The sequence below is a fragment of the Fulvia fulva genome, chromosome 1 (assembly GCF_020509005.1).
Source record: "Fulvia fulva chromosome 1, complete sequence".
In the NCBI taxonomy this organism is placed as follows: Eukaryota; Fungi; Ascomycota; class Dothideomycetes; order Mycosphaerellales; family Mycosphaerellaceae; genus Fulvia; species Fulvia fulva.
In genome coordinates, this window is record NC_063012.1 from 3,294,789 (window position 1) to 3,322,100 (window position 27,312).

The 27,312-nt window shown below is 54.0% G+C and overlaps 9 protein-coding genes across 9 annotated transcripts; 7 read left to right on the plus strand and 2 right to left on the minus strand.

Annotated features, from left to right (window-relative positions):
• Nucleotides 1-777: 777 nt before the first annotated feature.
• On the plus strand, nt 778-5,728 carry CLAFUR5_00667 (Exocyst complex component SEC3; the record flags this gene model as incomplete). The annotated part of the gene is made up of 2 exons (XM_047899815.1): nt 778-5,295; nt 5,357-5,728. The coding sequence occupies 2 exons, from the start codon at nt 778-780 to the stop codon at nt 5,726-5,728; spliced, it is 4,890 nt and encodes a 1,629-aa protein (XP_047756504.1).
• Nucleotides 5,729-8,065: 2,337 nt separating this feature from the next.
• CLAFUR5_00668 (Transcriptional activator ptaB) lies at nt 8,066-10,472 on the plus strand (the record flags this gene model as incomplete). The annotated part of the gene is made up of 3 exons (XM_047899816.1): nt 8,066-8,402; nt 8,525-9,846; nt 9,900-10,472. The coding sequence occupies 3 exons, from the start codon at nt 8,066-8,068 to the stop codon at nt 10,470-10,472; spliced, it is 2,232 nt and encodes a 743-aa protein (XP_047756497.1).
• Nucleotides 10,473-11,296: 824 nt separating this feature from the next.
• Nucleotides 11,297-12,391, plus strand: CLAFUR5_00669 (Histone-lysine N-methyltransferase ATXR2; the record flags this gene model as incomplete). Its single annotated transcript, XM_047899817.1, has 1 exon — nt 11,297-12,391. The coding sequence occupies one exon, from the start codon at nt 11,297-11,299 to the stop codon at nt 12,389-12,391; it is 1,095 nt and encodes a 364-aa protein (XP_047756498.1).
• A 479-nt stretch (nt 12,392-12,870) lies between these two features.
• CLAFUR5_00670 (Dicer-like protein 2) lies at nt 12,871-17,401 on the plus strand (the record flags this gene model as incomplete). Its single annotated transcript, XM_047899818.1, has 7 exons — nt 12,871-12,963; nt 13,023-13,100; nt 13,172-13,424; nt 13,477-13,618; nt 13,665-14,249; nt 14,315-17,222; nt 17,276-17,401. 7 exons carry the CDS (start codon nt 12,871-12,873, stop codon nt 17,399-17,401), a joined length of 4,185 nt encoding a protein of 1,394 aa, XP_047755301.1.
• A 125-nt stretch (nt 17,402-17,526) lies between these two features.
• Nucleotides 17,527-18,532, minus strand: CLAFUR5_00671 (putative proteasome subunit alpha type-2; the record flags this gene model as incomplete). Its single annotated transcript, XM_047899819.1, has 4 exons — nt 17,527-17,594; nt 17,649-18,365; nt 18,419-18,438; nt 18,489-18,532. 4 exons carry the CDS (start codon nt 18,530-18,532, stop codon nt 17,527-17,529), a joined length of 849 nt encoding a protein of 282 aa, XP_047755300.1.
• A 464-nt stretch (nt 18,533-18,996) lies between these two features.
• On the plus strand, nt 18,997-19,929 carry CLAFUR5_00672 (uncharacterized protein; the record flags this gene model as incomplete). The annotated part of the gene is made up of 1 exon (XM_047899820.1): nt 18,997-19,929. One exon carries the CDS (start codon nt 18,997-18,999, stop codon nt 19,927-19,929), a length of 933 nt encoding a protein of 310 aa, XP_047755303.1.
• A 435-nt stretch (nt 19,930-20,364) lies between these two features.
• CLAFUR5_00673 (uncharacterized protein) lies at nt 20,365-21,819 on the minus strand (the record flags this gene model as incomplete). Its single annotated transcript, XM_047899821.1, has 1 exon — nt 20,365-21,819. One exon carries the CDS (start codon nt 21,817-21,819, stop codon nt 20,365-20,367), a length of 1,455 nt encoding a protein of 484 aa, XP_047755302.1.
• A 750-nt stretch (nt 21,820-22,569) lies between these two features.
• Nucleotides 22,570-25,034, plus strand: CLAFUR5_00674 (Heat shock protein 12A; the record flags this gene model as incomplete). Its single annotated transcript, XM_047899822.1, has 5 exons — nt 22,570-22,730; nt 22,995-23,838; nt 23,949-23,999; nt 24,114-24,647; nt 24,702-25,034. The coding sequence occupies 5 exons, from the start codon at nt 22,570-22,572 to the stop codon at nt 25,032-25,034; spliced, it is 1,923 nt and encodes a 640-aa protein (XP_047755305.1).
• Nucleotides 25,035-25,266: 232 nt separating this feature from the next.
• CLAFUR5_00675 (DNA repair protein rhp7) lies at nt 25,267-27,237 on the plus strand (the record flags this gene model as incomplete). Its single annotated transcript, XM_047899823.1, has 1 exon — nt 25,267-27,237. One exon carries the CDS (start codon nt 25,267-25,269, stop codon nt 27,235-27,237), a length of 1,971 nt encoding a protein of 656 aa, XP_047755304.1.
• Nucleotides 27,238-27,312: the final 75 nt, after the last annotated feature.

Here is a 27,312-nt window from a genome sequence, read left to right on the forward strand (position 1 = left end):
CCGATTATGTGGTGGGTGACTATGTCAGTAGCGCGCATCTTCTGAATGAGAGGCCCATGCCGCTGGAGGTCGCCGACGATTACGCAAGGTTGCTGGCAGTATTTTGTGGTGAATTCTGCCGGTATCAAGGTATTCCGGAGCATTTGGGGTCAGCCGCAGACTTATCAGAGATGGCAGTGAGCTAAGTGTAATACACTGGTGACTGGAGTTCGCAAGGTGAAGGCGGCGAGGTGGACTAGCCGTCCCGGTGGGAGGCGTATTGATGCTGTCCATAGACATATCGTCCCAGACATCTCATAGTATTTGATGCTCAGCTTATTCAGTGGATGATGCGATGACCAATCCTTCGTTCCACTCTGCATGTGTGTACTGCCAAGGGCGCAATCATATGGTGAGGATGTAGCTCGAAGATGAGGACTGGAAAAGATGAGGACTGAACGTTGGGTAGTTCTACATACATGTAAGTGAACTCGGTCCACAAGGGGCCGGCCGCGCAACAAGCTCCAGCGGCAGCAGTGCACGCTAGGTAGTTCTAATCTTGCCTGGTATGCACACGTCGAACTGTTCGCATGCATCATCGACGAAGCGCATACAGCACTTCTTACAGCATCTGGGGCGTCACTTCGGTCTAAGCGGCGTGCCTACGATCCCTCCGACTGTGCAGCCGCATGCTCCCCCAGCGCATGGTCGTGCTGTGTCCTGCGAGGCTGGACGTTTAAGCGAGACGGCGCGCGTTCCATAGGTATCTTTTACATGTAGCGTTGCCAGTCTGCTGCCATGTCCAGGCCGCCGAACGGATATGCTTCTATGCCAGGCGCCATGAGCTCCCACTCTCGTCTGGGCACGCCGCAGTCGGGCAGCCAACGCCCACACTCGCCTGGATCGTCGCAGCAGTCGCAGTCGCAGTCGCAGTCGCAGTCGCAGTCACAGCCACAGTCACAGTCACAGTCACAGCCAACACCTCCTGCCATGTCTCGCGCCGAACGATTCGAGGATGAGAAGAGACGCATCGTCGAGTCGTGCTTCTCCAAGCTCGACAACAGCGGCCAACTAGCGGAGAGCTACATCACGCATATCCGGATCATGGAGGATGCGCAGTATCCGTCTGCTCCTCCGCCGGCCGACAGTCTGGACTCGAACAAGAAGCAGCGTCTGATCATCATAGCCGTGCGATCAACAGGACGAGTGAGGATGCACAAGGCGCGAGAGAACAACAACGGCAGCTTCAGCATAGGCAAGACGTGGAACATGGAGGAGTTGTCCGCCATCGAGTCGTACTCGAATCCAGCTACACCCGCTGCAAATGAAAGGGAGGCGCAAGCGCGGGCACTGGCAGGCAATGTCGGCTTCACCGTCACCATCACGAAGCCGTACTACTGGCAGGCCGGGACGTCTAAAGAAAAGGACTTCTTCATTGCGAGTGCTGTCAAGATCTACCGCAAGTACACCAAGGGTCAGATTCCAGACCTGAAAGGCTTTGATGAACGGGAGAAAGCCATGATTCTAGGATCGTTCCCGGCTCCGCAAGGCCAGCCTCCTCCTGGACCGCAGGCTCTTCCTCCAGGAGATCGACAGCCCAGTCACTCCCCGGCTCCTGCTCCTCCGCAGCCACCCTTTGCGGCAAGAGACCACAGTCGAGATGGAAGTCGGTATAGGCAAAGTCCTGGTCCTCCACCAAGTATTAGCGATGCAAGGCCAGGAAGTGGACCAAACAGCCGGAGACCTTCAGATCAGCCGCCGGGCAGAGGCGGTCTTCCTGGCGCTCAGCAACATGCTGGAGCCCTTGCGCCTGGTGGACCACGTGCTTTTGCTAGTACCGAGCAGATGCGTTCACGAAGTCGCGACGACAGAGACGCCATGCTGCCACAGTTGCGACCTGGAACGTCACCCGCCCCAGGCTCTGAGCACAGGGCGCCGTCGTTTGCGTCGACGCAAAGGTCTGACGATATGCCGCCACATTCACCGATGCGGACCAAGAGTCCACGCTTACCCGGGCCAGGAACTGCACCGCCATCCTCGAAGCCACAAAGCCCTCCAAAGCACAGAGATGTGCAACATATAGATGGCGCTTCTGAAGAAAGACAGGTCAATGACGGCACTGCTTTGAATGGGCAAAGCTCTGGCGCGGATCTGTTCCAAGAGGCACGGCAGCGGTATATGAACTATCAGCCAGGGACATCACCTGACCCTTCGTCACAAGGCAGGTTGCCGCCGATAGAGACTTCACAGCCCTACAAGCCCGCTCAGAACGGCAAGCTGAAAACACCGATCGACAAGCAGCCTCTGACAGGGCAAAGCGAATCATCCGACGGCATCAACCTCGAGGACGCTGCCGCTCTTGGTGCTCTGACATCTTATTGGGGTCCAGAGCATGCCAAGGCAGCACCGTCTCCAGCCACTGAACAGAGTGAAGGCTTCCCTACTCCGAAGATCGCACAGAGCGAAGATCCTCCTACACCTCGGCGCTCGAACTTTCGTCCGCCAGTTGACTTCGAGTCTGAGCGTAAAGGATCAGAGGCCAGCATTGACCTCCGGCCTGCTCCGCTCAACGCCTCGAGGCCAGCACGTGAGATCGCCGCTCAGGCGGTTGGCTCGCAGCAGGCAGAAGGGTTGCCACCGATGTCAGAGCCACCGAGACCTGAAGCCAAGGCGGCAAGGCCCACCGCTTTGGGCATATCACAGCTCCGAGACGAGACGCCAGATGACAGCCCTGCACAGACCCCTGATGAGGAGAAGATGGAGGAAGAGCAGTACAGGCCTGGTCTTGGACCAATGTTCAGAAAGAGAGCGATCGCAGACCGGTTCAGGAAGGCAGCGAATGCATCAAATGCTTTCAAGCCGCGACCCGGAGGGGCCGCGGAAGCCATTCTTCGAGCAAAGGCCGAGCGCGACGGTGAACCGGATGGCATTACTGGGGTCGTGCCCAGACCGGCGACACGCGAGAAGCACACTCAAGCAGATCAGCCTCCTGCAACGCCGATCACAGATAGTGCGCCAGATCATGACTTCGCAGTCAAGCAGCCGCGTGAAGAACCGCCTTCAGCACCACCAACAGTTGAAATTAGTTCGCCACAAACACCAGCACGAGACGTACCTGACACGATCAACACACGGCAAAGCGTGGAGCTGCATGACACGACTGCCCATCTTCAACCAACACCTGACCCAGAACGAGTAGAAGAAGTCGTCGAAAAGAGGCAAATACGCCAGCCGCAGGTGAAGATCAAGCGGAGAAGTGCCCAGCAAGAGAAATATCTTGCTTCGCTCGGCATCGACAGAACTCTTCTCGATGGCAAAGGGCTCGATTTCGAGGCTATGCTTTCGGAATTCGGCTGGAATAGAGAAGTTCTACAACCAAAACAGCTTGCCGTTCTGGAGACTGACATTCGCCGGGAGCAAGGGCGAGTGGAGGCTGGATCCTGGCTTTCCCATACCGACGCGGCAAGAGAGGAACGAGTCTCCCATGTCGAAAGTCTGCTTGACAAGGCGATTGCAGAGTGTGATGAGCTCGAAGGCTTGCTGACTCTCTACCATGTCGAGCTGAGCTCTCTGAACGATGACATTGCGTTCATCGAAGCACAATCTCAAGGTCTCCAAGTGCAGTCTGCCAACCAGAAACTCTTACAATCCGAGCTGCAAGGGCTAGTTGACACCATGTCACTTGGCCGCAACACAATGGAGCCACTTCGCTACGGTGACCTTTCCGATCCGCGTGGCCTCGACCAGGTCGAAAACAGCTTAGTCAAGCTATATCAAGCGATGCTTACCATGGACCCAACCATGGGCAAGTATTCACATGGTCGACCGAGGTCGCGTGGAGGTTTCGATGATAACGAGACTGCAAACATGACGGCGCTGCGAGAGAAGAAGGTCACATACGATCGTGAGACTAACGAGTTCTGCAAACGCTTGATGCAGTTCCTGGACAATAAGTTCACTCTGGCAACAAACTCATCGAAAGGACGCATGCTGCAGATACCTCGCGCGGGCGGACTGGCCAAGCTAAATTCGGACGCTGTCCTTGAGGTCCGAAATGGATTGTGGATGTACAGTCCACTCATCCTCTTCACGAAGGAGGTCAACACGCCGGCATGGCAGACATTGCAACGCATGTACTACACTCGAGCTGCCGTCCTGTACACAGACGCTTTCAAAGAGAACATCTCGAACATGAAACGTGCGGCAAGGGCAAGTGTCGGAGATGAGACTGACATCCTATTTACTGCTCAAGAGAAGGAGGAACATCCAGCTGGCGGAGGCTTGGCATCCACTGCGCGGAAGATCACAGTCAAACGATCACAAACGCTCGCGAAGACACTACGAAACCCGCTAGGTGGTGATAAGTCGCATGCTCCTGAACGAAAGCAGCCTGGAACGATGAGTCGGTCTGAAGCATTTGCTCTAGCAATGGACGATATGGCGCCGAAAATCAGTGAGGAGCAGAATTTCTTCGTGGAGCTGTTCCACGCCAACTCTCTGGAAGCCCAAGACTTCATCGACGCCGTCGGGTCTGCTTCGCCTAGCGCGAGGCGCGGGACAGACCTGCGCAGACCCAAACCAACAGACCCGGATCGCCACATTGCTGGTCTCGTGACAAACACTATGGGCGAAATCTTTAACTTCTTCGGACGAGAACTCGACGCCATGCTTAACTGGAGTATTTCGGAAGATCCAGTTCAGGGTGTGGGAGTAATGGCCAGCCTAGGCAAACATGCTTTCTACCTCCGAGAGTCAAACCAGGAATATTTGCAACACCTTGTGACTGAATTATTCGACAAGCTTCAGAGCCGATTTAACAAGTTCGTGGACGAGCAAATACGTGCCATTGAAGACACCAAGGTGAAGATCAAGAAGCGTAAGGGCATTATCGCCTTTATGAAAATATTCCCTCAGTTCTCCAATTACGTCGAAAACGTTTTCGCAACCGTGGCAGGTAACGACTACGACGGTCCCGCTGACTGCGTGCTTGACGTGAGGAGACTTGTGGACGCAGCGTACGACAAGCTCAACCGGGCGATGTTTGATAGTCTCAAAGTCATTGCAAAGGAGAGCCCTGTCGCTGGTGCGCCTGTCAAGGGTGGTACAGCCCAAGGTGCCGATGATCCAGAGGACAAGGAGATGCTCAACTACCACATTCTGCTCATTGAGAACATGCACCACTACATCGAAGAAGTCGAAGATGGTGGTAGGCAAGGAGTCCTTTCGGTATGGAAGGAAACAGCGCAGAAGGAGAGAGCGGACGCTTTGGAAGGCTATGTACTAAGAGTCATCCGAAGACCGCTTGGGAAATTGCTGGTAAGTCTACATGAGGCTCTACGCCGACCGCTGAAGATTGAACTGCTCTAACGCACGGCAGGACTTCCTCGAATCTACTGATTCTATCCTCACCAGCAACAACAACAACCCTACTGCCGTTTCTTCTCGACCAAGCTACAGCAGAAAGACCTTGCGGCACTTGCTCTCGGAACGCTACGACGGCAAGACTGTGCGCCGTGATATTGACACTTTACGGAAACGCATCGAGAAGCATTTTGGTGATGCTGACGACAGCGAAGCTGTTTCACGAAACCTCGTTGGTCTCGTGTCCAAAGAGTGCGAGCAGGCCTACGAAGGTGTTCTGGATCGGGTGGAGAAGTTGAAGCAGCAGGTGTATCCTGACACGGAGGGCGAGAAGGAGGTGATCATTGATTTCACGAAGGCGGATATTGCTGCTGCATTTAGACGTTAGCCCGAGAAGGTACGTATGGCCACAGCAGGTCCGCGCGATCGAGTGATGCGTGATAATCTCGAGCCATTTGAATGCTCGAAACATTGTACATATAACCTTGGTTACACCGGGCCAGACTGAAATGGCCGCATTCTGTACAATGAACGACAGCAATACTCATCCCTCACTTCCCGGCAAGCCAGCCACGCCAGTGGCATGGCCATGTATGCGTATACCAAAGCACTTGGCAAACTACAAGAACCTTATGTTGACCCGAAAGCTTCAACAAGGACAGAAGTGCTATGTACCATCCAGCTGATGTCCCTACGTGAGCTGATGGACCCCTCACGATCGGCTGCGTGGAAGTAACGTTACATATCTCAGGGAATGCCAGAGTGACCAGGCACAGGAAGAGCACCGCCAGATACGAGAACTAACTCGAAAAGGCATTGTTCATTGCGCACACTGGTCCTGTGACGAGTGATAGCAGCAGGAGCACCGTCGGTTGACGAATCTTGAGGTGATGTTCGAGTGAGGCAATATCATACACCTCACCAACGAGAGAAGCAGATGTCACCGGTGGTGGGTCGCTGTCGACAGACCCGGTCTGCATGTAAGTGTAGAGAAGTGCCAGGGTGTAAAGTAATTGAACAACGCAGCATGGGGTGTATTGTTTCATGACTATTCTGAAGATGTACAAACAAAAGGAACCATCTTTTCAAACCCTCCGCACCTACCTGATATGCCGCAAGTGCGCTGTCGCTTCGTCACTTGACCAGATTATGAGGAATCACTGTTGTCACATGTCAGCCAATGTCCTTCAGCCGAGTGTGTAAGGAGCAGGAGTGTGTATGTGAAGAGCTGGGTCAGACATCCAAGGAAGAATTGCCCCTCATCTGCCATCTAAGTAGGTTCGCGTCGATGGCTCGAGTGGAAACTGCGAATGTGGAAAAGTTTTTCATCATCCAGCGGACGTGCGCATGGCGCACGTCGGGGGAGGTGGTGGAGGATAAGACAGTACTGACCTATTGTGTTGTTGCCTCCCAGCAGCACGCATTCGTAACGGGTTGTGGGAGGCAGTCCGCCGATATCACTACCAGACGGGAGCGGCATGCAGCCTGTGTGCAAGTACCGCGTGGGTGATTTGTTTAGAAGGTGGTGTGGGAGGTGTAGACAAGCTGGCGCAGCTAGACCCTACGGCGGGTGAGGCTCGAGGAAGCTTAAGAAGCTCGGGTATACTGCAAGGCAGACGGGTGGGGCGAGGCAAGTGAGAGATCTGCGGACTCGGCAATTAGCAGGAGTTCAGGATGCAATAAGACGAGCTTGTGTTGCGAAGGTGCGGCTGCGTGTCAGGCAAAAGTTACTGGCTAGTATACATCCACCGGCGAAGGCGGACGGACAGTCTGATTTCTTCAAGGTCGAATCGGTTGGGAAAAGAAGACAATTTATGGTGTATCATCTCTCGAGCAGGGAGGCGGTGCGGGTTGGGGATAGACTTACCAAGACGTGTCGGTCAGAAGAGGTGGTGGTGTGGTGAAGTGGAAGTGGATGTGGAAGCGGAAGTGGAAGTGGAAGTGGAAGTGGTGTTGTTGACGTTGATGGCGCAGGATAGAAAATGTTCGAAGACGCGAAATTATTCAAGGCAAGAGGGAGCTTGGACCGCATGTGCACGTGACCCTTCGGCGGATCATCGCCGCAAGTCGCCAACATCGTGCTGCTGTCTGCTGTCTGTGTCTCCCGATTCTCGCGCAGCGCATCGCATTGCTCGCCGCCCTCTCCAACGCCTCTCACCGCCCGACAACCCTCCCATAGGACATCCTCGCTGTTTCCCACCCCCTCGTATCGCACCGGAGCTGTACCCTCCCCGTCCGTTTGCTGGCCCAGTGTCGCGACGCTGCTGTTTCACTAAGCCCTCAGCCCTCAGCCAGCGCAGCCCGCTCCCAGTCGCGACCCAGCTGTGCGGGAGACGCATCCTGTATGAGCTCACGGCCGGCATCGATCGACACCACCACCACCACCACTGGCACACTGCACACTGCACCGCACCGCCCTGGACTGCATCGCAACACCTCGCAAGCCCGCCGCGCCAACAGCATATAGTGTTTCCGACGGTTCGGCCAGCTTTGCGCTTCGCTTACCCGCTGCTGGAGCCGACGGGAGCACGTGGTCGTCCTGTCCTATGCCAGAACAGCTATAGGCGCAATACCGCCCTATGCATTTGGCGCCTGCTCGAGAGACAGCTGTTCGACCCGCTCTAGGCCGACGGCTTGAGTCGGAGACGGTAGTCCGCGACGCCTCCGGACTGCCTTCGACCACTACTTGTCGACGGGCAACGAGCACGAGGATTCGCGTAGCAAGATGATGGCAGCATATCAACCTACGCCTGGAGTAGGGCACCCGGGCCTGCCTCACGGACATCCAGGCATGGCGCCGACGCCGGGCCACATGGGTCAAACAATGCAGATGCACCCGGGAGTCTCTGGGGCGCCTCATGTGAGCCAGCCCGGTGCCATGATGGGCATGCAGCCTGGTGCGCAGGGCATGGGCCCTGGTGGAATGGGCGGACAGCACCCCAATGGCATGATGCAGGCGCAGATGGGCGGCCACAGCGTGGCAGGTGGCATGCCCGGACAGCAGAACATGAGCCATATGACACCGCAGCAGGCAATGCAGCAGCAGGTCATGATGCAGCAGAGTAAGTCTCCCATACATATGCTACAGCGACGTCGGCAACGCCCGTTGCCCCGTCCAAGTCACTTAATCGGATTCGAAACCTCGCTGTCGAAGTTTGTTACCCTGCTAACATGTATATGGCAGTGCAAAACAATCCACAATTGTTGCAGCAGCAGCAAATGCTCCGTATGCGCCATCATCAGCAGCAACAGATGCTCCAACAGCAAGCTGCCGCTCAGCAAAACGGCATGAACAGTATGCAGCAAGGCATGCAATTAACACCGCAGCAGATGGCACAAATGCAGCACGCACAGGCACAGCAACAGCAGCAGCAACAGCAGCAGCAAGCGGGTGGCCAGTCTGTTCAGCTGCCGGCACATCTGATGCAGCAGCAGATGGCCCTTCACCAGCAGCGAATGCAAGCCCAGGCGCAACAGCAACAACAGACCCAGTTGCAACAGCAAATGGCAATGCAGCACGTCAATTCTCAGCAGAGCAACCAGGGGCAACCCACTCCGCAGAATCCTCAGGCACAACCAAACAATCCTCAGCAAATACGACCACAATCTCGAATGGCGAACCCAAACGAGCAAGCCCAAGCCAGCCAGCAACAGCATCAGGCCCAAGGCCAGGCCCAACCAGTCTCGGCGCCGAACCAGCAAGCTGCTCAACAAGGACAACAGGCAAATGCCCAAAATACACCCCAGGCTCTGCAGCGGCAGCAACAGATAGCCATGATGCAGCGACAACAGATGCTGGCACAGCAACGACAACAGGCGGCGATGCACAACCAAAGCACGACTCAGCAAGCGACAAACGCTCAAGGAGGCATGTTTATTTTGAGGTTAATGAGCTTCAGTGACCACATTGGTCAATTCACCGAGGAAAGCGGCAAGCAAATGGCGGCTTGGAACAGTCTAGTGGACAAACATTTCGCACCCGAAGGTCGCCTCATTCATAGCTTCGACAACGACCCAGCTGGCCAGCGCAACAAGAATTATGAGGTACTTCGACCGAGCGTGGCGCGGTATTTCTGGACATACTTCGATTCTGGGGCGAGTTCATTACGCCTACACACTGAGAATGCTCGCGAGGTCCCGAATCCCAGTGGTAGCCATCAAGTGGTTTGTCAGAACGCGATTTTCTCTGTCTCGTATCCGAGTGGTGCTCGGCTAGAGATGACTGGGTCCTTGCAAGTCCTCTTCAGCGCTGGAAGCGATGCGATTGAGTGTCTCCAGTTCTCCACTGCGAACACAGATGAGATAATTTCTCGATCTCGGATCGAGAAGGTGGTCAGCGAATGGTCACCCTCTTTGCCGAACAAGTCGCCGAAGATGGCGAAGAACAAATTGCCGAAAGCTCAGCAGAAGATGCAGGAACAACAAGATCGGTTGACCATGGACCATTTTCCGAAAGCGCCCAAGGGAACACTCGGCGTCTCCTCCAAGGTGCAATATTTTCTAGAGGTGAGCGACACGGCGACGTGCTTTTGACTCGAAGGCTAGCTAACGGATTGCAGATGGGCGAAACAATGAACCTGATGTCTGATCTCATGTCGTGCGCCCAGGAAAAGAAGATTCGTCCTGAGCAAGCTCTGGAACATCTTGCAGCACAAAATGAAGCTAATGGCCAAACACAGCAAGGCGGTAACACGCAGATACACCTTCCCATGAACGGTGTTCCACAAGGAGCGAGAACACCAAGTATGGGCAATATGCAGATGCCGCAAAACGGCCAAGGCGGAGCATATGCGTCACCTTCTGTCGCCAATCTGAATCTGCCTAACGGGATGAATGGCTCACCACATCTGGGCAATCATCCTGGTAACCTCGCGCCCAACATGGGTTTAGCAAACTCACACACGCCATCGCCCCACCAGTCGAACATGGCGGCACCACCTATGGTCCCGCAGCATAGCCAGCAGGGTACCAATAGCAGCGTCGCAAGCGCCAACACCAGTCCCAATATGAACAACACAGGCGCCAAGCGGAGACGAAGTACTGTCAAGCTCGAAGGAGACGATGGCGGCGGCCCAGACAACTCCAACCGGGTCAAACCAAGTCCTCGCATGGCGAAGAAGGCGAGACCTTGAAAATGCTAGCTTGTACCCACGGCGTTTGGAGGGCTGGTGTGGCATTCTCTGTCTGTGTGTTGTTTTTGCGACTACCCCTGGATACTCTTATTTTACAGCGCGGCGTTCCGAATGTGTTTGATCTCTGGCGAACAGGAAACTCAGAGCCTGTCCTCTCGAGAAGAGCTTAGTACTACCCGCTCTTGGCTTGGGAGAGAGTAGAAAGCAATGCTAATCTACAAATGTTGGCGGCGCAGGAAGGACTATATGGTATAGCATTTGTACGATATTTGCTTTAACAAGACATGACATGACATTGGAAGGGCTGGCTGTATGCTGTATTTCTTGCTCCAGCAGCGCGAATCACCGCCTTCGTGAGTCACGTTTCGGGATTCTCGAGCCATGTTGCCTTCACGATATACTTCTAGTCATCTTCGCTTAGCAAGTCTCCAGTGACTGCCTCAATACATGTGCTCGCCAAATTGGGATGCGCCAAGTGGGCGTCGGGTTTCATCCGGCGGCACGAGCATCTCGAAAGCAATTCGTTCCTTTCTTTCACAATCCACACCACACTGCACGATTGACTGTGCTTTTTCCAACCCGCTGCTGAGTATTTACGAATTTACCCCGAATACTCCGAGTACCATGACGGCTGATGAACAATCATGGTAGACATTTAGTCTCATTCACATCGCGCTCGCAACAACAAGCCTGGCACTTGATCTCTTCTGAACTTCGACGACAAACGAACCCAAGCTCGTCAATCATGATGCCCTGATGGGTATATCAACGCAACGCATAGACCAAGCATACCTGACTCCAGCCGCTGCTCCCTTTGGACGACGATGAGCTGTCAAGCAGTCACGGTGAAGCGATGGCTCTCCGACCGTGCGAGTCCTTCTTCTGTACTTTTAGGAACACCTTCAACAAAAGTGCAAGTTTCCAAAACAGGCAGTGGACTCGGACTCTTCGCTACTCGGCACATAGAGGCGTTCTCTGTCTTGCTCTCGGATGCACCGCTCATCTTGATGGAACCTGAAGATGACCTTCCTGAGCTGTACCAGAAGTTCACCAGGTTAGGTCGCGGCGATCAAGAAAAGTACTTGAACCTGAGCTACCACGAGAACCCTTCTCGCGATGCCTTGCTCAAGGACAAGCTCCTTCAGCGAGGATTCGGCAAGGAAGGATTGCAGGAAATGGCCCAAGTGGCTGGTATCATGCAGAATAACGCGTTCAATGTTGACCTAGGCGATGGTCGCGGCTCCTGCCATCGCGCGCTGTTTCCGCATGTTGCCAGACTCAACCATTCTTGCATTCCGAATGCCCATGTGTGCTTCTATCCTGAGCAATCCCCTGGCCGGATGGTAGTGCACACTCTCCGACCATTGGAAGCAGACGAAGAGATCCGAATTTCCTACTTCAGCATCTTATTGCCTTACGCAGAGAGACAAGCCAAGGCGCAGAAGTGGGGCTTCACTTGTCGGTGTTCTGGTTGCGATGAGCGTGCAGGTGGGTTTGAAGGCAGTGAGTCGCAGCGGAGGATGTGCAGAGACTTCGCGACTCGTCAAGGTGAAATGATGAAGCGTGCCGTAGTCACCATGATGGAGCTCAATGACGTTGCGGGTATGGGTCGAGCTGCTGTCTATCAAGCGAAGCGGGAGGATGGGCTGGTGCCAACTCTGCCTGACTTATTTGACGGGTTGGCAATGCTACAGGCCAAGGTCTTGCTGGTACAAAAACGCGAGACAGAAAGGGACAGTGTGCTGTCGCTGTTAGAAGAGGCTGTAGAATGGGAGGCGCGTATTACTGGCACACGCAGTCAAGCCACTTCTAAGCGTCTGCGAAGACTGGCACAGTTCGCACAGAAGCAAGGACCGCTGATGATTCCTGCCATCGAGCTGGATGCGAGTGGCAGCTATCGGGTTAAATGGCCGCAGTGAAGTACACGCTCGATCGACACTGCCGTGACGTGGACCTCGATCACACAACGAGTTTGCGTGTTTTTCAAGGTCTTTGCATTATAAAGTACTTGCAGTAAGGGGAGCGAATGTGAAACGTCCCCCTCGGTGAGAAGGTGCATGCCCGTGGCCCGTGCCAGCAAAAGGCACTCCGCTTTTCTCGAGGTCGAGCACTTCACAGCTTCGTGGCTTCATCGACACAACTTTGACGAGACATAACTGGCCAACCATCCGTCGCCATCTGACATACGGCACATAGGTGGCAGATCGTACCAGCGCGGCCGGGAAAAAGGCGCCCACGTCAATTAAGTATTCTGCAGCTGTCCACTTCGGTGGAATTGATGGAGACATCAAACATGTGACGCAGCATCCCACCTAAATCACATTGGCGACAGAACCATTGCGAGTGACAGTAACACCATCCTTACCGACCGGGCCACGCCATTGCTGAATTGGCGACAATGGACTCCCCCAGTCAGCCGCCGATCGTGAAGTTGCGGTCTTATCAGCAGGAGATGCTAGATGCCAGCATCGAGAAAAACATCATCGTAGCCGTAAGCTTGTCCTCACCCAACAGACGAGGGAAGATTGACTGAAATGCGCCTGGCAATAGATGGATACTGGCTCTGGCAAGACTCACGTTGCCATTGCTCGCATCCTCGTAGAGCTTGAGCAGGGCATCACTGACAAGGTAACCTGTGCCCAGTAATCTCAATTCTCCTCGAGATGGCGCCAGATAGGGCTTCTGACACTTTTGCATAGCTTGTGTGGTTTCTGGCGCCCTCGGTCGCCCTTGCAGAGCAGCAGGCTCAAGTTCTATCAGATCACCTGCCAGCGTATCGCCTACGCACCCTCTTGGGCGCAGATGGTGTTGAGAAATGGACTGACCAGGGTATTTGGGATGCACTGCTTGCCAATGTTAGCGTCATGGTATCTACACCTGCTGTTCTCGCAGATGCTCTCTCGCATGGCTTCTTGAATATGAGGAGACTATCGTTGTGCATTTTCGATGAAGGTATGTTTCATGCTTTATGGCTCAATTTACTAGCTGACTTGACCTACACCAGCGCATCATGCAACCAAGAACCACCCATACAATGCAATCCTGAAGCTTTACTACCAGCCTGCAAGACTGAGAGGGGAACACGTGCCACATATACTAGGCTTAAGTGCGAGTCCGGTAGTGAACTCCAAGAAAGGCAGTCTCGAGTAGGTTTAGTATCTCGAGAGTCAATACGGTGCTAATGCGCTGCAGGGAGATTGAAACAAGCTTGAACGCCGTCGCTGTGACTCCCAAGCAGAACAGGGAAGATTTGGAAAAGCACGTCAATCCTCCACAGGTTGTCTTAATCATCTACTCAACAGAAGACACGAAGGAGCATGACATGCTGTGTAAGACCATGGCCAAGGCTACTGACGACTACGACTTCCTTCGAGATCCGTACGTTGTCGACCTACGACAGCAGGGCGACGAAAGATCACTGAAAGAGCTCAACAAAATCTTGCTCAAGAAAAAGACTTACACTTATGAGCAGCTTCGTGGCTTGCGAGGAAGAGCTTTCTCGATACACGATGAGCTAGGACCTTCTATGGCCAGGTGGTATGTCAGTGAATGCATTTTAAGATTTCGAACTGGTTTTACTTCAGGCACGGCGATAATGCCTGACCTATCAGAGAAGGAAAAGATGCACTTGAACCACCTATTCGACCCCATCCTACAACAAGTTGACTTCGGAGCACACGGAAAACTCGTTACAACAGATAAGGTTCAGAATCTGGTGAGGATACTGCGGGCAGAGTCCTCCGCAGAGACAAGAGGTGTCATATTCGTACAACAAAGGTCAGCGCTCCAAGAATGGTTGCTTACGGAGGAAGGTCAGAGGCGCTAACGTCGATGATATACAGAGCGCAGGTCACAGCTCTTGCGGAACTACTTCGACAAACAGATGAGATTGCAGTGTCCTACCAGGTTGGAACATTTGTTGGCACTTCCTCCTCGTCGTTTCGTAAGGTGTCCGTTGCGGATCTCGCAAATCTTCGTGCACATATTACCGACCTCGAAGCGTTCCGCAGTGGCGAGAAGAACTTGATGATAGCAACGAATGTTCTCGAAGAAGGAATCGATATCTCTGCTTGCAACCTGATCATATGCTTTGAGAAGCCTGGCAATCTCGTCTCCTTCGTGCAAAGGCGCGGTCGAGCCAGACGCAAGGATTCCAAGTACTACGTCTTCACATCCGAGGAAGAGGCGCTGAAAGCTGGAAAGCAATGGGAAGCACTCGAAGCTCAGATGAAGCAGGCATATATGGACGATACAAGACAGCCAGCTCCCAGCGCGGAGGAAGACCTAAGCAGCAGAACGTACCACATCGCTGCAACGCAGGCCCTCCTCACCTTGGAGAGCGCCAAGGCGCATCTATTGCACTTCTGTAGTGTTGGCATTTCTCAAGCCAGCAACTATGCGGACCTACGGCCAGAATTCGATGCCGTAATGAAGTCAGTCGGGTCGTGGACGGCCACAGTCGATCTACCGGCATTCGTACACCCTGATCTGCGGCACGCAACATCTTCACAAGCATGGCCGACTGAGGCCACAGCGATTTGCGACGCAGCTTTTGAGGCCTATGTTGCGCTTCATAAAGCCGGGCTTGTGAACGATAACTTGTTGCCTCTGACCAAAGACTACGGACCAGCAATCGGCGAACAGCATTTGGATCAGCCATCCATTGCAGAAGTATCAGACCCAATATACGTGTGGCGAGGCTTCTTCGGCGGCCTTGCTTTCCATGACATGCGCTGGCATGTCTATCGTGTGTCTTTGAGCACACCTGACGGCGTGCAGTCTCAAATGCGAATGTGGACCCCTTGTCCGATTCATTGTGGTTCGATCCGACTCTACTGGAGTGCCAACACTACCTATGTGGTGGAAATACTTGCTGAAAGCAAAGGGGCGCAGAAAATGAGCGCAGCTAGCCTGGCGTCACTGCAAGCAACCTCGGATCTGATTCTTCGCTCGGTCCACGGATCTCGAATGGCGATCGATAAGAAAGACTACCCGATCTTATTCGCCCCGGCATTGCAGGATAATGAGCTTCTGAAGTGGGTCGATAGTATGTCTGGATCAGCGCCCATCAATGGACCCATGCAGCTGACCCCGTCGCAACAAGCGGAGGTGGGTCTTGTCAGAGTCAAGGGGCAGCCCGGTCGTGCCTACTTCTTCCAGTCGTTGGAGACATTGACCGGCGATAAGACAGCCTCTGGGCAATCCGTGAGGGTGCGCACATTCCCAAAGCGTAAGGACTTTCTCCACCCCATCGCAGCAGATCATGGCACCAGGGTGGCGTACACCGGGACACAATCATATCCTCTTGCCGAATGCTCGATCGACAGACTGGCAGCTGGGTACGCGCTGTTTGCAGCCTTTGTGCCGTCGATCATACACTGCCTAGAGCTTCAACTTTCAGCTTCCAGCGTTTGCCAATCAGTCCTACACGATGTTGGACTCAACGACACAAGTCTCGTGCTCGAGGCAATCACCGCGCCAGGTGCGAACGAAGCTGTAGACTACAATCGACTTGAGTACTTGGGTGACAGCATACTCAAGCACTGCACAGAGCTTGAGGTCGTTTCTCAGCATATCAATTGGCCAGAAGCATATCTGTCAGTGGACCGAGACAGAATCGTTCGGAACAGCAATCTTGCAGCGGCTGCTCTCGCCATAGGTCTAGACAAGTTCATCATCACGAAGCCATTCACCGGAAGCAAGTGGCGTCCACCAGTGGTCGAGGAGATTCTAGCTCAAACACCAGGGAAACGGTCTATGTCGACCAAGACGCTGGCAGATGTAGTCGAGGCACTCATTGGCGCCGCATACGTCGACGGAGGAATCGTCAAGGCCCAGAAATGCATTGAAACTCTCCTACCAACCGAAACATGGCACCCTCCGGCACATTGCTTCGACCTACTCATCCAGGAACCACGACCTACGCCCGTCAAGAATCTGGACCTCTTGCAGCACCTCATAGGCCATGACTTCACTCATACGACTCTCCTCGTGGAAGCAATCACCCACGTGTCCTTCCCATACAACCGGACGGGCCTCTCATACGAGCGTCTCGAATTCCTCGGCGATAGCGTTCTGGACATGGTCATCATTCCCAAGCTCTTCTCGCACTCTCGGAAGCTGAAACATTGGGAATTGCACCGTATCCACGAAGCCCTGGTCAATAGTCATTTTCTAGGGTATTGCTGTATGCGGTACGCCATGGATGACGATGTGGTCGATGTCGTGCCTGCCTCTGATCCGGGGGAGTATAAGACCATCAGATCCTCCCGCCAAGTCCACTTACATGACTTCCTTCGAGCAGGAGCGCAGCTGGTTCCTATACGCCGCAAATCTGTGGAACTCTTCGAGAAAATGCGAGAGGGGATCGATCACGCGCTGGAGCACAGTGATGAGTATCCCTGGTGCTCATTCGTCACTCTCAATCCACCCAAGCTGTTCTGCGACTTGGTGGAGTCCGTGCTTGGAGCCATCTTCATCGATACACGAGGAGACCTGGACGCGTGTGAAGCCTTCGTGGACAAACTTGGGATTTTGCGGCACATGCGTCGAATTCTCGATGCTCACGTCGAGACGTTCTCGCCGAAAGAGCGGATTGGCGTTGTAGCGGACCACGAGGCTGTCAAATATACCAACGGGCGAGTGGAGGACGAGCTTGGGAAGAAGAGCTTCAGTTGCACTCTGAAGGTCGGGGAGAAGGAAGTTGTCACAGTGACTGGGTGTCACAGTAAAGACGAGGCAGAGGTTAAGGTCAGTGTCGTGATGTTCAATGATCCTCTGATGATACAGCTAACACTCAGTAGGCTGCACATCGAGCTTGTGCAATCCTAGGAGGATCTGAAGGCACCGAAGCACGTCGGAAGAAGAGGAAACTGGCGGTCAAAGTGGACGATCTTGACGCGGCCTTTTGTAATGGTGAAGAGCAGTGAGCGCCATCAAGGAACTCCATCTCGTTCGTTACCCGCAGTGGTGGCAGCTATATCATACACGCATGCCCGCTTCTCTAACGGACGATGGCGCTTCCGTGGCGCCGTTTATGGTCATCGATCGTATACTACAAGTTGGTGAGGTAATCCTCAATTTCCTGAGGGCTTAGCTTCCGGAACCTTGGGCCAACGGCGCCTGGGTGAGTGTTAGCTTTCACGTCCTTTCTCCGCTTGGCCATGCGATGCTTACCTTCAACACCTTCGTAGCCTAAAAGCTCGTTTGCTGGTGGTCCGACGATGCCAATCTCGACGGTGTCTCCGTTCATTTCACCTTCAATCGTCTCTTTCAGCGTCAGAAGCGCAATGTGAACTGCGTCTTCCAGCTCTAGACCCTCCGTATACCGCTTCTCCAGGAACGTCTTCGCACTCGTCGCGCTCTTGCCGATAGCTGTGGCCTTCCACGGGAAGTAGCTGCCGCTTGGGTCGACCTGGTACAGTCTAGGTCCGCCCTTGAGCACGCCACCTGTCTTGCTGGTCTTCTTCTTCTTCTCGGTGTCTAGCTCCATACCTTCTGCTACCTGCTTCGCCTCATGCTCTGGCTCGATGCCCTCGTCCCAGCCTGCAATCAACAAGCTCACGCCGTACGGCCGCACACCTCCACTCTGTGTCGCCTCTTGCATGACTCGCGCCACGTCTTGGACCAATATCCGTGTGGGTGGGTACTCGTTGTATATCCGCTTGTAGCCTGTGTGGCTGACTTTGCGCGCCTTGTCGACCAGCACGCGGTAGTCTGGACCCATGCCGGAGTAGACCATGCCGATGTTGGGTGTGACGAGCGAGACCTTGGATGATGAGCCGGCGTCGATGAGCGGTGTGGAGGACTTCTTTTCGGTGGCGAGGACGATGCCGTTGGCAGCCTTGATGCCGAGTGATGTTACACCCTGGTTGACTGCGTTGAGCGCATATTCTGGGGAGTTGTTAGTTGGGGAGATTTCTGGTGGCCATTACAAGGGACCGTACCGATCTGGACCAGCTTTCCGCTATGATCAATTAGTCTACGTGTAATGCAATTTGTGCTAGGCCGTCATACCTGGGCGAGAAGGTGGTGAGGGAGAACGAGTATCGGTCGGCCATGGTGGCCTAGGGTGAGGTATTGGTTGATGGATCGATTGGCGGTGATGTCGAGTTTGATGCGTGACTTGCGATGCAGCTTTCGGTGTGGTTGTGGTATCGAGTCGTTGATTTGTTTGAAGTCAGTAGCAAGTCGGTGATGGAGATGGAGCTCTCGAAACGACAAGGCGACGGCTGCTGTACGCGTGCAACTAGCTTCCGCCGGCTCATCCCGCGTTCTGCTCCTCACTTCCACTACCTCCTCCCGTCTTGTGGCTTCGCTGTTCTTTCCAGCCCATGCTCACGCGAGCAACACATGTAGCTTTGCCTGAGCATCATAAGCACATGCTTTGTTCCGCACTTGCTCGACCATGCGCGTACTTCTCTGTATCCATTCAGCAGAGCATTATCGACATACATAAGACAAGTATCTTGCTACCAAACCCTCATCATAGATTCAAGCAGGACCTTCTCTACCACCACAGACAATGGCCGCATACACAAGTGGCGCCAGCTGGTCGTTCGACAATATCCTAGGCTCATTTGAGTCCGACATACCACCCACAACGAGCAATACCACAGCGAGTGACACCACAGCGAACGACACAGCAGACAGTACTGCCCCTCCTCCACCGGGAGAGCCGCAGCCAAAGCGAAGACGCACACACTATGCTCCGCGAAAGTGTCGGATATGCCTCGAGGAGGTCAACGCTACGTTCCCCGACGTCTCCGACTCTGCATTGCCCGCCTCGATGCAGTCTGCACCGCGCCCAGTTTACGAGAGCGAAGAAGGCGGACGCTTACTAAGTCCTTGCAAATGCAAAGGCAGTCAAAAGTACGTCCATGAGGAGTGCCTGGGGGCCTGGCGTCGAGCAGATCCAACACAGAAAAGGAACTACTGGGAGTGCCCAACCTGTCGATATCGCTACAACATACAACGCTTGAATTGGTCGGCATGGATCAGCAGCACCACCGCGCAGCTGGCTCTCACCATCTTCATCTTCGTCGTCTCCACCTTCATCCTGGGCTTTTTCGCCGATCCGATCATCAATCTGTACCTCGCGCCAGTCGATACAATTGTATCCGGAGACATTGTCCCGACCATCGAGCCCACCACTTGGGCTGAACACATGGCCAAAGGTTTTGCTTCCCTCGGGCTGCTTGGCTTTGCCAAGTATATGCTGAGCTCACCCTTTCAGTGGTTCAGATTTGGTGGCGGAAACAGATATGGTCGCAACACAGCTGGTAGTGGCAGGGATCGGCTGCAGCAAATCAGCTGGATCACCTTGGCCATCGGCATTTCGACCATCGCTTATGCTGTGTGGAAGGGCGTCCGGGCATGGAGTCGCCGAAAGCTTCGGCAGGCTGGCGAGCGTGTTATGGATGTGCCTGGAGCTGAGGACGATGATGACGAAGACTGATGACCACGACAGTAATGCATGCCAGTGACCACAGAATCTGTTCATCCTGCTTCACCCGCCACATTGACCATGTAAGTCACGTCTTCGGATGCTCTCCAATCATTCGCATGCGACCTCTCACCACCCCCTTCGGAGCAATGCTTCACCGCACTACTTTAAATTGGCACTACCCCCTCCACCGAGGCTTCAGTGGCGTGACAACGTGTCAGTGTGCGAAAATGGAACCTGCTGGCGGGTCGCTCGTGTCTTGGACGTTATGTTCAGGGCGCAAAAAGCACCGTCTTGCAATTCGTCAATTCATGACGATCGCTGCTCACTCGCAAGAGATTGATAATGAGCTTCGTGGTTATCGATTGATTTGACACAGTCATAACTCGGGATCATTGCGCCTGCGCGCATGACTCAAGCTGTGGCGATGTTCGCGGTGCTCTCGAATCAGCCACACAGCACTCTCGACTTGACGACAATGTTCGACATGTCCATCTTGTTGCCATCCTGGTCGCCGTGCTTGATGACACATGGCCAGACTGCACAACGAATGCCATTCAGCGCGGAGCAGTCGTCTTCCACAGAGACATCTTCCATGACCAGAGGATCAAACATCGCCCCTGGAGGCGGCAGAGTAAAGTCATATCGAGGACGCTGCACTCGAAAGAGATGTGCTAAAGATATTGCGCGCTTAAGAATGGCGCCAAGTGAAGCAATCCGTGCTTCCGACTCTTCAGCCTCTGTCAATGTATTCAGAGCATTGCATATGTTCTTGGACATGCTATGGGATGCAGATTCGACCGCTTGCTTCATCTCATCGCCTTTGCACTGTCGAAGGGCATCAACAGTCATTGCGCGCCATCTGTTGAAAGCAATCGGCGAGAGCACCTCTGGCATGGCCTCCATCGCCATTCTGATGCCTTGGCTCCACTTGGGCTGGGTTGGGATCCCAAACAGTAGCGGATCGTCGAATACTTTCATCATGTAGCATGCGACTGTGGCTTGGAAGGCTGCCAGTCTGATGGAAGTGTCAAAGCGCTCGAAGATAGGCTTTAGGTAGTCCACATGCCTGCCATCCGCTATGCGAGAAAGCCGCGCGCACATTGCTCCAGCACCGGCCTCTGTCTTCTTCATCTTGCGAAAGTTGTTGACGATCCAATTTTGTGTTTCGTGAAAGAATTTGGAGAACTCTTGAGCCAATGTAGAGTCCGATGTTTGATGTTCTATTCTCGTAGCTGCTGAAATGCCCTTCTTCAGCTCTGATAGCTGGCGCTGCAGATTCCTTGCTCCCTCCTGGGCCTGGTCTTTTTCGCGGTGCAGATGGTCGCACTGTCTCTCTATTTCCAGCTGCCACTCGGCATCCTGCTTGGCTAGCTTGTCCTGGAATGCCTCGATCTCGTCCTCAAGCCCTGTGCATTTCTCTTCGTATGCCTGCCGCAGCTCCTCTTCCTTGATCATGTTGGCCTCATGCTCTTCTTTCAGTCTTGCGATTTCCAGCTCATGGTCCTCAATCAATTTCGTAAGTTCCATGTCATGTCGCTCCTTCAAGTTCGCGACTTCCGCTTCCTGCTCTTTACTTCTCGTTGACATCCTCTCCAACTGTCCGATAGTGCCCGTGGGCGGCACATAACCCGAATCATCGTCAATCTGCTTCTCGAAGGCAGCTCTCAGATTCGCGATCTTACTGCCTGTCCGCCGCAGTCCATCCCGAGTCTCTGTCGATGTTGGACTAGGGTCTCCTTCGCCTGTCATTTGATGCACGTGCTCGTCTGACGGAACGACCTCTAGGCGCTGCCGCGAATGCAGTTGGCCGCCTGCATCGCCAATGGCCCGGTCGTCAAGCTCTCCCTGAGGAGCAGGAGCATTCCGCGCCTCAGTTGCCACCGCGCTGTTCGACACCATGGCAAGCACCCTCTGAGCATCTCACATCTATTGCAACGTTTCCACGACTACAGTAAGAGCGAGGATGGAGCGTTCAGTTGCATCTTCAAGATGAAGCAGCTGCAGGGAATGGTGACCACCAGCCACACTCCTTCGCTTCAGCGGTGTTTTCGCCAGTGGAAGGGACTCAATGACTGGACGAAAGACTAGCTAATGATGTGGAGTATACAATCAAAGCAGCACAAGGTGCATTCATCAGCGAGCCGCGACATGTTTGAAGCGAGACAACGCCCGGCCCGGTCGCCAGGTCTCGGTGGCAGGAGAGTTCGTGAGTTCCACGAACATGGAGAACTCGGAAGTCCAGCTTCCACCCCTGCACCTGGAACTGGAAGCCGCCCGTGGAAGCAACGATTCGCTTGCGCACACCACCTGCGAAGCGTCACCCGAACCGCACAGAGGGCGGATGCTAGGCACTTTCAGCCCACGAAACGCTTCGAGTCAATGCCAGTCTTATAGAAGTCCATGCTGCGCCTGACCATCCGACCCTCGTTGTTCGTGGACACTGTCAATGAGTAGAGCTTTCGAAGCATTTTCACCTTCTTTACTCTCGGCCACAGCCTCTGGAGCAGCAGCAAGTTTCGAACAAATTTACGGATACACAGGCGTGCCAGATCTCCATTGAAAGCATGGTGCGCTGACATCGTAGCACATCGTAATCGCCATACCAGGCAACTGGCCGTTGATCCTGTCACGCGAGCGAAGCGCTTCCCAATGACAAGCAATGAAGACACTAGCCAAGGAGCATCAACGATGAATGGTACCTCTATCGACTCTATCGAGAGTAATGTAGCTGCGTTATCGCTGGTCGAGGATGCCAATCGCTCGAAGCCTGTCGAGGACAGGCTCATTGTTGGAGTCGACTTTGGGACAACGGTACGTACTTGGAGGCACTATGCATCGAGCAGTGGTTTAGAATATGGCGCAGTGTGCGAGAAATGTGCTGCACGATGCGCTTCACTCCACATTCTGCATCATAGGCTAAGGCGCTGCGACACGCTTCATGAGTATGGCTGACACCCCTCTGTTCGTAGTACAGGTAAGAATGCCTAGCTGTTCGCGCTACTCAGCCCCCTCGGACGTCGAGGACCACAATGCGAGCTTTTTCACCCCTACAACGCACGGCTAACAGATTTGGTGTCCAGTGGAGTGGCGGCGGTATACAGCGCAACTCCAGACGATATCGACATAATCAAGACCTGGCCCGGCGGAAATGGCATCACGTCAGACAAAGTACCTACGGAAATCGCGTTCTATGAGATACCTCCTGAGACCGCAAGCGCAACGAAAGCGAGTGTTGCAGAGGGACAAGCAGCAGATGGACCGGCGCAAAGGCAGATCAAATGGGGCTTCCAGTTCAAGCCTGAGGATCCTCGACTGCGCTGCATTAAGCTGTTCCTCGACCGCAATCAGAAGCTACCGCACTTTGTTAGTCCACTGGAGACGGCTGCTCAGCTGAGGAAGTGCGGACGTACTGTAATGGATGCCGTGACCGAGTACCTTATCAAGATTTACGAACACACCATCGAGACAATGACGAGGAGGTACGGTGAAGGCTTTATCAAGACTACGAAAGTCGACTTCGTCCTGACTGTTCCGGCCGTCTGGTCTGACGCTGCGAAAAATGCGACACTACAGGCCGCAGAAAGAGCAGGGATGGGCAGCAGACATGAGTTGAAGCTCATAAGTGAGCCTGAAGCTGCGGCAGTCTACACCCTCAAGACAATACAACCGAACGGGCTGAAAGTCGGCGATAACTTTGTGGTATGCGATGCCGGTGGTGGTACCGTCGATCTCATAGCATACAAGGTGACGCAGGTCTTTCCGCTCCGCGTTGAAGAGAGCGCGGTTGGTACGGGCGGATTGTGCGGTTCAGCATTTCTCAACTACCGATTCGAGGACCATGTCAAGCAACGTATCGGCCAGGAGCGTTGGACCAACATGAGAGAAAAGAAGCCAAAGACGTGGATGATGGGCTTGAAGGTAAGCACTGAAGGGTAGAAGGCATCGTCTGTCTCAGACATGCCTGTCACCATCCGCTAAGACATTACCACGTGAGTCTCGAGTATAGCTAACACCCTTCTGTTTGGCAGTATTTTGAGGAGTTTGTGAAGCGCAACTTCAACGAAGAGGAGCATTCTGAGGTAGGTACTGGAGGGCATACTCTATGCAAGATACGACTGTGTTCCACCCCCTGCTCAGCACAGCTAGCAAACGATCGCCATGGCATTCTCGAATACGGCTAACATTGCGAGTAGGTGAATGTCCCTTTCCCTGGCTTGCCCGACGACGAGGAGGCTGGATTGGACAGCGGCTTCCTCGTGATGACCTCAGAGCAGGTGAAATCCATCTTTGAACCTATCATCAATGAGCTCATCAGCCTAGTCGAAGGCCAGGTAGAGGCCATTCGGGAGAAAGGAGGCAATGTCTCCGGCATCATACTGGTCGGTGGCTTCGGACAGTCCAACCATCTTTACACGCGATTGAAGCAACACTTCAATACCGCTCCGCCCCCGCAATACAGCGAAACTCCTACTCACACAGCCGCATTGGCCACTCAACAGAGCGTGGAAGTCCTACAGCCATTGCACGCATGGACAGCTGTGGTGCGTGGCGCGGTACTGAGAGGAGTAGAAGGCAGTCTCGTGGAGAAGCGGAGAAGTCGTTGGCACTACGGGACGAGCTACGCGACGGTTTTCGATGAGGCAAAACATCCCATGAGTGACCGCTACTGGAGTCCGCTGTGGGAGAGATGGATGGTGGCAGATCGTATGCAATGGCACATCTCGAAGGCAAGTTTGACCTCAATACTGTGCAATGTGACTGTCAATGCTAACGAGTGTTAGGGAACACCCATCTCTGCAGACCAGCCGATCTCTTTCCACTACACACGGAACTTCAGGCCAGGCCAGTCGCTGGTTGTTGAAGATGATCTGATCGGATGCGAGAGCGATGCAGCACCTGATGCGTGGAACAAGGACCTTATCAAGGTATGTACACTGACCACGGATCTTAACGCCGTACCGAAAGGGCTGTTCACTCGCTTGACAACGACGAAGAGCGTGGAGTTTGACAATCTCGACTTCGAGCTGCATATGATGATCAAGAGTGCCAACTTGGTGTTCGAGCTGAGAGTTGATGGCATCAAGTACGGCGAAGTGAAGGCCGACTTTGCGTAGCAAGTAGTGTATGACGGGATATACGTGAACAAATGCGATGTTCACCTACATATGGATATGCACGCACTTTATGTTTCGCGTTCCTAGCGTGTGTTTGGCGCGTCGCGCTTTCCAAACCACAGGGTCTCGGAGCCTTCAGTCGCCTCCCGCTTGCGCCTGGCCTTTCCTTCTAGACTTCAGTCCTCCTCCGATACAACTCCACCACCGCAATATAGTGTTGCATATCGCCAGCATGTCGGGCAGAAGAGGAGGAAACCGCATCAGTGGTCCGCAATCAGCATTGACGGACTTCTTGGCCTCCAACAACATCTCAGCAGCCCAAATCCGTGAGGACTTCCAGCGACGCCAGAGACAATCAGTCGTAGATGAGACCGCTGGAGAAGGCGCCTCCAATCAGACACCAAACGACGACGATGATGAGGCAGTAGCTGCCGCAGTGGCGATCGAGGTGGCGGAAGAGGAAGAACGCGCAAAAGCGAAGACAAAGAAGCGAAAGCGCAACGAGAAAGAGGCCATCGACAAGATCAAGAAGGCCAAGGCCTTTGCCTCGAAGAAGGGCAAGAAGAAGTCCAAGAAGGATGACTCCGATGACGATGACGAGTACGAAGGTGACTTTGCACGGGACATGTACAAAAAATCGAAGCCATTGCCTGGACAATTCGAGCATTGCGACGTGTGCAACAAGCGATTTACCGTCACACCATACAGCAAAGAGGGCCCAGATGGCGGCTTGTTGTGCACACCATGCGGGAAAGAGATGGCCAAGGACATCAAGGCAGAGAAGAAAGCCACAGCCAAACCTGCTGGCAGGAAGCGGCGCAAGGTCGAAAGTGACCGCTTGGACGGCCTGGCAGTCGGCGGAGCTAAGACACTTCAGCAGATATGTCTGGCCAAGGTTGCACAGCACCACGAAGACGTAGAAGAGCTGGGGGATATGCCACAACCGGTGCTTGAGCGCCTGAGCGAGATCTTCTCAAAGAAGCGAGTGATGAAGCCAAAGACTCTCCCGCTCTTCCTCCGGCCCGATCACGATGCAGTGATTGTGCATGATGCAGCGTATCTCGAGGCAGAAGACTACGACCGCATATTCGCAACGGTGCCAAAGATGGAGAAGCTTGTTCTGGGCAATGCTTGTCAGATGAAGGATTCTGGCATCGACTACATGTTGGACAAGTGCCACGGTCTGAAGCATCTGCAGATGTATGCTGCCAACCTCGTGACGAATGAAATGTGGTCGAGGCTGTTCCGCGAGGCAGGTGAGAAACTCGAGGCTGTTAAGCTCAAATGGCTCGATGCAGCGTTCGAAGACGAAACAGTCAGGGACATGGTCAAGCACTCTCCCAACCTCCGTCGACTGAAGCTCAAGCTTTGTCGTCGACTCGGCGAGGATGCTGTGGCAGCCATATCCGATGTGGCGCATCTCGAGCATCTTTCTCTGCTGCTCAATAAGGAGGTTTCTGTCGAGACCTGGGTCGACCTCATTACGAAACGCGGGTCTGGACTTCGTACCCTTTCTCTGGAGAAGTTCTTGGATGCCGACGATTCTGTGCTCGACGCGGTGCACAACTCCTGTGTTCAACTATCTAAGTTGAGGTTCAGCGAGAACGACACTGCCACGGACGCAGGCTACGAAGCTTTGTTTACAGGCTGGGCGAATCAACCGCTGACCTTTGTCGACTTCAGCTCAACCCGCGATATGGACAACAACAACCCAGAAGGCCCGGAAGACGCGATTGGGTTCGCTTCAGCAGGATTTCGAGCGCTGATGGCACACTCCGGCTCGAAGCTCAAGCATTTGGACATCGCATCTTGTCGCCACATTGACTTACGCGCGTTCATGGATGTCTTCAACGGTGCCCAGATTTACCCAGATCTCGAGCACATCAACGTCAGCTTTTGCGGCTGCATTGACAACACTGTGGTCGCGGGCATATTCGCGAGCTGTCCAAGGCTGAAGAAGCTGGTAGCATTCGGCTGCTTCGCGGTTGGAGAGGTTGTGGTCCCGCGTAACATTGGTTTGATCGGCATACCTCGTGCACAGGACTCCATTGAGCAGTACGGTGTAGGAATCGATCTCGACGAAGCGCTGACCCGGATGAAAGAGATTCAGGCTACAGAGGTGGCAGCTGCTGCTTATGAGGACGAGAAATGGACGCTGGAGGATGTACAGAACTCTGCTCACGCTTCAGGACGACTTAGATGATTGCTGACGATAGCTTGCTATGATACCTTTTCAACTAGCAGAAATACCACAGAGACTCTCGTACGCCAGGTTTCG